The following is a 9,668-nucleotide window of genomic DNA, read 5'->3' as shown; positions in this document are numbered from 1 at the left end:
AACCATCATTTATTGATCATTTTCTATTTACCAGTCACAGTGCAAAGTATTTGACAAGCATGGTTTCATCTTAGTTTCACTACTCTATACCATGCATACTTATCACTATCTCCATTTCACAAATGAGGAAAGTGAGTCTTGGAGTGGGATTCCTAAAGTCAGCCAGTCCACTGTCCAACAGTGGGCAGTTAGAGCCCTGCATATGGCCTGGAAACTGATCCCCAAAGGTAGGGCCTTTGCAAGATTCTGATGGAGAAGGCAAGCCAAATTCTTTAGACTCATTTTTACATACAGTTAAGGGCTGTTTACTAGCAGTCCCATAATTATGTAATTAAAGGTAGCTACAATTTGGTTTTCATAAACTAAAATGAGCTCATTGCTAGAGTTTATCTCATACTCTAATCCAACATTTTACTGGGACGTAGGCGCCTTGGCACTGCTATATCGGTTCCACTGTCCCCAGGCTCGTACAGAGTTTGAAGACCCATGATTTTCGCAGCTCTCCCTCATCAGGTGTCGCTGCCTTTGTCTTGAATTGACAATCAAATTCTGTTACTGCTTTCTTGCTCTTGATTGATACTTTACTGTTATTTCAGTTTTATCACGATATAATTTGTTGTGGGCTCTCCTCTCAACCCTAGAGTGAGAGGTGAGGTATATTAACATATTTTCACCCGTTATTTTTCAAAAACGAAAGCAAAGAAATGTATATATCATATTAGGCTAAACCAAATGAAATTGCCTATGTTCAACCATTGTTACCTTAGGTTAAACCATATGAAACTGACTCCAACCATTTTTGACCTACAGAAATGACAGTTTCATATGGTTCAACCTAATAGTTCAAATATAAATTATTCTTACCTCGTTTGCTAGACAATTATGTACATAATTCCCTCCAAATACATGAGTACAGTGCTACTTCACTGGTGATAGTCTGCCTACGAATTTGTGCTATCAAAATGACTTGCAACATACTATTATTGTAAGTTAACTGTAAGAAAATTGCTGTTATTTTAAGTTTACATGTTTTTTTGTGTCATCCAAGATCTTGATCTGAGCTCATATTCTTCCTTTATGAGTTGTTCATGTATGTTCTTCTCCCATTCTTTATCATCACCTTATTTCTATTCCACTGGGAAGCTGAAATGGATAGTACATGTGGACCTTGGAGTCTTTTGTGCCACCTAAACAGACACTGGTCAAAGAAGCTTAAAATGCATGGCTTTAAGGGCTAAGGAGAGTTTTCACGTCCCACAACTAGTAAGTGTGGACTCAGGATTCAGATCCAAGTCATCCTGCCTCACAGATGGAAGATGTGAGGCATGTTTTAGTAAATGGCGTTAGTTACGTACCTATGGCTTCCTGAACAGGAAAGCCCAGAATTCCTTGACATCCTTTTAGAGAAATTAAGCCACCACTATTTATTGAGTGGTATGTTAGGCCAAATATTACTACCACAACAAACCCTAGAAGGTTGGTGTCATTAACCCATACAGGTGGAGAAATAGGTTCACAGGCTTGACTACTACCTTGGTGTTGCAAAACCAGTAGATAGGTGACAGGAGCAGAAAGCAAACTTCAGAAACCATCTGAATGTTCAGCACACTGCTTTTTCTTTTCCCTCCTTCACCTTCCCTACTCCTTGCCCCCATATTTAGTTCATCATCAAATCCTATTAGTTCTACCTATAAAATGACTCTGGAATTTGTCTCTACCATTTCTCTACTAACACTTGATCACTCTCTGCCATGGACAAATGCAGCAGCCTCCTAGCCTCCTCTCTGTCTCTGTCCCTACCCATGTCCTCCACGTGGCCTCCCACTTGCTCCACAATCTATATCCAGATCTGATCACGAGCCACCTCTTCCATGGCCCTAGGGTGTTTGCAAGGTATAAAACATTTCACAATCCAGTTTTCCAACTATGGACAAGAGACAACTATTCTATGACATGGCTACCATCTGTCCCACAAACTGGACCTGGGCCACAGGTTGCTTTGGTGTTCATTCTGATATAAATCAGCACCCCTCCCTGTCCCCTGCTATGCTCCGGGTCCTGGAATAGATTGTTGTCCTGACCTGGTCAAGCTATCGAATTTCCAGTACCTGGGAGCAATCACGTTCTAGTGCCCGTGACTGTGCCCTCCTTTACACTGTATAATCATTTGACCCCTGCCAAGCGGCACCAGGGTCCATTTTGTCTTGGCGTCACCTGAGACAAGCCTCATATGTAAGTTTCCCTTAATAAACTGTTAATTACCAGACTGGAGTGGCCAGCCTCTTTCTTTGGTCTATCCCTGCCCTCTGCTTGCAGAAGTAAATTTTCAGTCCTGGGAACCTCCCTTGGGTCTCCATGTACTAACATCCACCTACTGTCCTGGCTGTCTCTGCCCACACTCCCTCTCCTTAGCCCCCACACCACTGTCTCCTCCAGCCCCTCCCATTTCCTCTAACATACATGACCTTTTCCATCCAACTCCTGGGCCTCCTTACACTTGCTATTCAGGGCACCTGGAGGGACTTGTTTTTTTATAGCTACCATTCTCCACCTGGCAAATTCTTCCTTGAAGGCCCAATTCAAAGGTCAATGGGCAGTTCATAGCTTCTTTATGTCCACAGGACATTGTACACATTTTTAATTAGATAGTTTCTGTTGAAATGTCTAATCTATCTTTCCCACTTGACGATGAGCCCCTGGAGGGTAAAGATCATGTCATATTTATCTTTGAATTGCCAGCATTCAGAAAAGCGCCTGGCACAAGGTCAGTACTTAATAAATGTTCATTAATGTACAAATACCCCCATAGTCTCTGGGGCACATAGAGCATACTGAGAAGCTCTCAGTACAGCAGATTGAAAACTGAACTGGAAGGAAGGATGTTGGAATTCTAGTCTGGGCTCACCCACCAACTGGCTGTGTCACTAGAGATAGCACTGATCTAGGTCTCACTTGGGGGTGGGAGGAACATCTGAATGCCCTTCCAAGGCTCACTCTGATGATGCAAAAGACTTGATGTCTCATCCCTAAAAATATCTTTTTTGGATATCTTCTAAGGAGAGCCATGGCACACAACCAGGAGCCTCTAGCCAAGACCCCCATCATCAAGTTCAATGGCCAGGACTTTCACTCCTTGCGGCATCGTTGCCTAAGCAGAGGTCTGCTGTTTGAGGATGAGACATTTCCTGCTGAGACTTCCTCCATAGGTGTGCAGCTGCTCCAAGGGAAACACCCCTCTAGCCTGAAGTGGTATCGGCCACAGGTGAGTGAGCTCCCCAGTTACACACCCAGCTCCCCGGCCCTCTGAGCCACCTCGCCTGCCATGGTCCCTCTCGCTGAGAGCTGGTTCTAAGGGTGGCCCACCCCAAATGGGAAGGAGAATGAAATTCATCTGGTCCCTCGGCTACAGTGGGATAGGAAGACCCTGTACCAGGAAGCAGGACTTCTGGGTTCTAACCAAGTTCTAACACTGAGCACATCACTAGATTTTATGCCTCAATATTCTCATCTGACGAAAGGGAAGCCATGGGTGGGAAGAGTGTAGTAATTGGTCTCCAAGGTCTTTTTCATCTCCATAGTGGAGACAAAACACTCTTTATTCTCTTCAGGTATCACTGTCTTTATCTTCTCTCTTTTCTTGTTAGAATTTACTCAAAGGGAAGATACCATGTCAGTCATTTATTCAAGAAGATGAATTTAAACAATTGCCTCTCTCATTTTTCTTTGTATTTCCAATCTTGTAAACTTTTGATCACATATAAAAGAATTTCAGGCATCAGCTGTAAAATTAAGGAGATATTGCCGGACATCAGTCACACCCCCTTGACTCCTGCAGCCCAGCAGATGGCCGCTAACTCCGCCTTGCAGCAAGGTGAGCCCTAATGGTTTTTCTAGAACCATCTCAGTTTCAGGGCATAAAGCTCCAAAGGAAATTTCTCAGCCTGCTTGATATTTTTATAATCTCATGAGGGTTATTGTTGAGGAAAAGGACTCCGGTAAGGACCATTTTGAGTGCCCTGATGCCCATACCTCCTGTTCATGCTCCTAAAAGCGTCCAGTAGGAACTTGAATAAGAGAAAAAAATATGTGTTGTTCATAGTAATTATTTATAATAATTATAAATTACTGATCATTATAATTTCAGCAAGAATTACTGAGCACATATTAAATGCCAAGTTCTTTACTGAGCCTTTTCAATGAAGTAAGGTTAGGTTATACAGAAAAGGTATTTTCTAATGTCATAGAACAGGACATAGAACTCTGGGTACCAACTCTTGTACTAACTCGGGACAGATTTGTAGCCTTGGGGAAGGGGAGGGTTAGTGGGGATTGGGTGGGGCTCAGATGCTGCTTAAAGGAAGATGGGGAGCTTCTGACTTCTAGGGTCTATTTTTACAAGCCAGAGGCAACAAGTTCCTGACAACAACTCTCTTGGGCCTTCACTGCCTAAGAACAAATGAATAGGGAACTCTATTTAAAGTTTGAAAGAGTTATATTTTTTTCCTTTGTTATATTCAGACACTGAGATTCTTTTCAAAGATGCTTTTTTTTTTATAAGATGCTGAGCAATAGATGTGAGACCATATTTGTGGTGTTTAAGAATTCATAGCATTTATTTAGAAAGGGTTGAGAGTTTCTCATTATCTTAATTCCAGCAGTCTTTTGGGGTCAAGGAGAAACTGAGGCAAACAGAAATAAAATGACTTACACAGAATCAGGCCAGGAACCTGAAACAGAGGCAGCCAGAGGCCAAATACAAACTACTCCCATTGCCCTTCGCATCCAAAAGCTTACCGGAACTCTACCAGTGGGTTCTTTTTCATTCTAGATCTCCTTTTAAAATGTATATGTGGATATGTCATGTAGTTTTGTGTCCTTTATCACAACTGGAAGCAGTTACATTTGTATAGTACTTTCTAGAGCTTTCCATTCATCTTCTATTACTTTGTCACTTTTGTTCTTCTCTAGTTTTATAAGAAAACAGGTTCAGACAGTTGATGAGACTTGCACAAGATAACACAGTAGAGAAGGACTTGGCATTTAAGCTAAGATTCCTGACTCACTTGCTATACTTTTCCTCATATAGGGTTGTGTGCCCAGTAGGACTCTCTTAGGTTTTGGGTGAATGAATGAGTGAGTGAATGAATGAGTGAATAAATGACTATGGGTGCCTGACATGGGTTTCAGACTCCATATGTGCAACAGTGAATCCTTGAGTTGACCAGTTTCCAAGTAGGATGGTAGAGGAGAAAGCCGATGTCTTCACCCCTTCAACGTGGTGACATCCTTGACTTCCACAATTTACAGCTGTGACTACAAAGAGACTTGGAAGAGGAGACAGAGCCAGTGTGACCCAATGCCAGTTGTAATGGTCAACATCTACATAATACTGACCAAAAGGTAGACCTGGCTTTTTAGGTGCTTTGACTCATTGAATCCTCCCAGTAACTCTATGAGGAGGTACTATTATTAGCCCCCTTTTACAGGTGAGAAACGGAAACAGTTAAGTGAAGTGCCCAAAGTGTTAGAGCTGAGATTTGAACCCTGGAGCCTGTCTCCAAGACCTGTACTCCTAAAGCCACACTATGTCGCCTCCTGTAAGGCCTCATCATGAAGTCATGTTGTATTCTGGTTTCCTATTTGCCACTAATAATATTTAATGCACCAATAGAATATCCTACCTCGTCTGGGTAATCAGGAATCAATCTCTCTATGTTCTGCCCTTCTTTCCATTTTTTAGGTGAAAATGAATGAGGATAAAAATGGTAGCTGTACCTCACATGATTATTTTAAGGGATAAGTTAAGACAATATTTAGAACAGTGTCTAGCATATTATAAGCACTTACTACATGATGCCTATTGTTCCTGTGATTAACTTGGGAGGGATGGCATAGGGTAGCAGCTTCAGAAGCTGTCCCCTCATCCCTTGGGCTATCACAGCCCAGTCATCTGAGCTTCAGCCCTCAGCTAATTTTCAGCAAACACTGGTAGGTTAGAGGAAACCATTTGGAGAGCTGTGGGGAGGAGCCTGGCAGGGAGTGTGGAGAGTGCCTTTCTTCTCACGATCAGCTGCTTATCACTAGTTTTAAAAGGTTGCCTCCCAATCTAGAGTTTAATCAGGGTCCAGAGGTCTAACTGGCACTCTTTAAACTTCGACTGTATAATGGCTGAGGTAGTACCAAGGGTCATTAGGCCATCTCTATATTCTAGGCTTTTCTAGATAATGGGGAAGCTCCATATTCTAGGCAACTGCTAAACCACCCTGGATATCATTCTACTTTGACTCCTCATCTAGGCTTGGTAGGTTCAGCAATAGCCTGAGTCAGGGATGTGAAGCTTTCTATGCCTGGTGTAAGAAGTCGTTTCATGCCCCATAGCATGTGTTCTTGCACCCGCCACTCCCCACCCTGCCTCTTTTGCCGTCCATTGCTCCTTTTTTGTTCTCCCTCTCTCTAACGAACGACCTAATCCATTTTACTGCTATAACTTTGTTTGAAGTAGAAGCGTCTCCTGCATATCCTGCTTCATTCAGCTTTCTTTGTTTAAGGAATTTCCAACCCAGCCCCAACCCTCACTCCCTGCAATCAGGTTCTACAACAGCCTGTGGCTCTGCTTGGAGAAAGTGGCACCGACAAGATCCAACTTCTCATCAGCCTCAATGATTCTTGCAAACTCCCCATTTCAGCAAGAGACAATACTGAGAATTACACTTACACATGGAGTATCATGTGTTATTTCCCTGAAGTATATTTGGTACTTAGAGTGACTTTCTTTTAGAATTTAGAATTTTTTATGAATGATAATAAATATCATTTTAAAAAATCTTATTTTTTAGAAATAATAATAAATCTCATTTATCAAGTATGCACATGTGCTAGGTATTAATCTAAGCACTTTACATACGACACCTACCATAGCAGTCCTGTGAGGTAGATAATATTATTATCCTCATTCAGTAGATCAGCACTGTCACAGAGCTTTCTGAAATGATGGAATGGATTTTTCTGCACTGTTCAGTACAGTGGCCACTAGTCACATGTTGCTGTTGAGCATTTGAAAGGAGGCTAGTGTGACTAAAAGATGAAAGTTTTAATTTTATTCAATTTAAATTAATTTAATTTAATATGGTTTGTGGCTACCATATTGGAGAGCACAGCAGAGTCGCTAATATATGTCAGATTGAGGGACTAAAATGTTATCTTTGTCCCCATTCTTTAGTGAAAAACATTTTACTTCTTTACAGAAAAAACACTTTACTTCTTAAGCTGTGGGCTCAAAATATGGAATGGGGTTCTCAGAGCTTAGCACCCAGCCCCACTGTGGATTCTGGCCTGCAGCCATCCCAGAAGGAAACATTGCCTACTCAGGCAATAACTTTTATCTTCCAAGAAGCCAGAGCAGAATTTCTGCAAGGATGATTCACTAGAAATCATTTACCTTGGGACCAAAATGAGTTCTTCAGAAAAGGAAAGAGTAAACAACATAGAGATATGATTGTAAGTTGTGAAAGCAACAAGTAACAGAAGGTGACAGAAAATGAATATGCCAACAGCCAGTTGCCATTGAGCCAAAGAACTTTGATGCCAATAAAGCAAAGCTCTCTAGCAAAAATACAAAAGTGACACTGCCACCTGGCCCAGCCTGAACTCTGGCCACCCTCTCAAAGGGCCTGTGTCTAAATGCCAATATGCTTAACAGGTGTTTCCTCATCCAAGAGCAGCACACTGTCTGGGGACACGCATGAGCAGCCTTTGAAAAGAATACAGGAATCACTGTCAAAAACAGACCAAGTGAAGTCACATTGGAAGAGACCTCTCCAGAGATGACTGCGGGAGAGTGTTGGGTTTGGTGCCACTTCAGAGAGGTTATTTTCTAACATTCCAGGGGCTTGAATTACGTGAGTTTCTAGCACATTTGATATCATAGAGCTTGCCCCAAACTTTACACTGAGAAAGAGCTCCACGATCTCAAACTAAATTCCTAAGATTGCTTAGTTTGACTATTGCTGATGGTTTCTGTATTAGTCTGGGTTCTCCAGAGAAAAAGAATCAATGGGGAATATGTGCATCCTATAGCATATAACTAATAGGAAATACAGCGATATACCCTATTGATGTATTTATTAAGAGGAATTGGCTCATGTGATCGTGGAGGCTGAGAAGGCCTACAATCTGCCATATGCAAGCTGCAGCCCCAGGAAAGCCAGTGGTATAGTTTAGCCCAAGTGGGAAGGCCTGAGAACCAGGGGAGCCGATGGTGTAATTCCCAGTCCAAGGGCAGAAGACAGCCAACATTCCAGCTCAGCAGTCAGGCAGAGAAGGGCGAATTCTCCCTTCCTCTACTTTTTGTTCTGTTTTGTTCTAAAGATTGGGTGACACTCATCCACACTGGGGCACGGGGAGGAGGCAGTCTGCTTTTCCGAGTCCACCCATTCAAATGCTGGTGTCATCTGGAACCACTCTTACAGATTCACCTAGAAATAATGTTTAGCCGAATATCTGGAAACCCCATGATCCAGCCAAGTATAATATCAACCGTTACAGCTTCCTTCCAAACAAATGGGTGTTTCAGAGCCTCAAAGGGCCAGTCCGTCCTAGAGAATCAGAAAACACTGAAGTCACGAAGCCCCTGCACGCTGGTGTGGTCTGCGGAGAACAGCTGGGCACTGTGGAAGCAGATTGCCCGGCTCCTGGCCCGCTTTCTGTGGGACCCGGAACAAATCTCTCTGCTTCTCCGAACTTTCCCTCCCCTGGCTGAGCCTTGGGATCATCCGAGTTGCTGTGTAAATCCTGACCTCTACCCTGCTGACCTGCTAAATCCAGGTTGTAGGAGGGGGGACCCCAACAGTCTCCATGTCTGTGAAACTCCTGGGTGACTCTGAGTCACACTCATGGTGGAGACGGCCCCTTGCCAGGGACTTCATTGCCCTGGTGTGCCCGGCCCACCTGGTGATGGGGGAGCTGCCCAGAGCCAGAGGATCCCTATCTCCTTCCCAGCCATCTTTACCTATTTTCTCTGTGGACCTTATCTTAGTAAGTCAGCCCAGCCCACTAAAACGCTTCTGGGTATAATTTCCATCTCTTTCTATCTTTGCTCTTTTTTGATCATCCAATGCTCTGCTAAAGCCCAAGGTGAGGAAGGAACAGGAAGCTCAGAGGACAGGGGACATGGATGCTGGTTTTGTGCCCAATTTTGATGCAAACTATTCTGTTGTTTGCCCGTAAACTCGATGCTGCCTATTGACTTTTGATTTGAAATAATTGCCATTTAATTTTCATGACCTTAAAATATCTTTCTGTTCCTAATTAGCTAAAGTTTTGTGGGGTTTTTTATTTAAATCTTTATTACTTGGGTAAATTAGAGAAAGTTGTGCATATATCAAATGCCTTTATGGCATTTATTGGAAGGATATAAATTGTTTTTTACCCATGAAAATGCTATTTTATATTATTAAATATCCTGTTATGAAACCACCCTGACATCTTGCATTTCTATGACAAATGCTACTTGATGATAGTGGGTTAGTCTTATCATTTATTGTCAATTCATTTCCTGGGTATTTAAATTCAGCATATTTCCAGAAGTGAAATAAGATTGTAGTATGCGTGTGTTTTTGTGTTTTTTTTTTTTTCCTCTCAGGTTGGGCATCCAGGCTATGCTAGCTTCA

The 9,668-nt window shown here is 42.5% G+C and overlaps 1 protein-coding gene across 1 annotated transcript in view; it reads left to right on the top strand.

The window, feature by feature from the left end:
* The first annotated feature begins 3,064 nt into the window (after positions 1–3,064).
* The window catches only part of CAPN13 (calpain 13), a 51,332-nt gene continuing 44,728 nt past the window's right edge, over positions 3,065–9,668 (top strand). The window contains exon 1 of the mRNA XM_011370750.1: positions 3,065–3,262. Within this exon, the coding sequence (XP_011369052.1) occupies positions 3,065–3,262 (198 nt within the window). The remainder of the gene's footprint in view (positions 3,263–9,668) is intronic.

Source organism: Pteropus vampyrus, unplaced genomic scaffold (genome assembly GCF_000151845.1).
Source record: "Pteropus vampyrus isolate Shadow unplaced genomic scaffold, Pvam_2.0 Scaffold173, whole genome shotgun sequence".
Classification (NCBI taxonomy): domain Eukaryota; kingdom Metazoa; phylum Chordata; class Mammalia; order Chiroptera; family Pteropodidae; genus Pteropus; species Pteropus vampyrus.
This window is presented reverse-complemented; position numbering and strand designations above follow the sequence as displayed.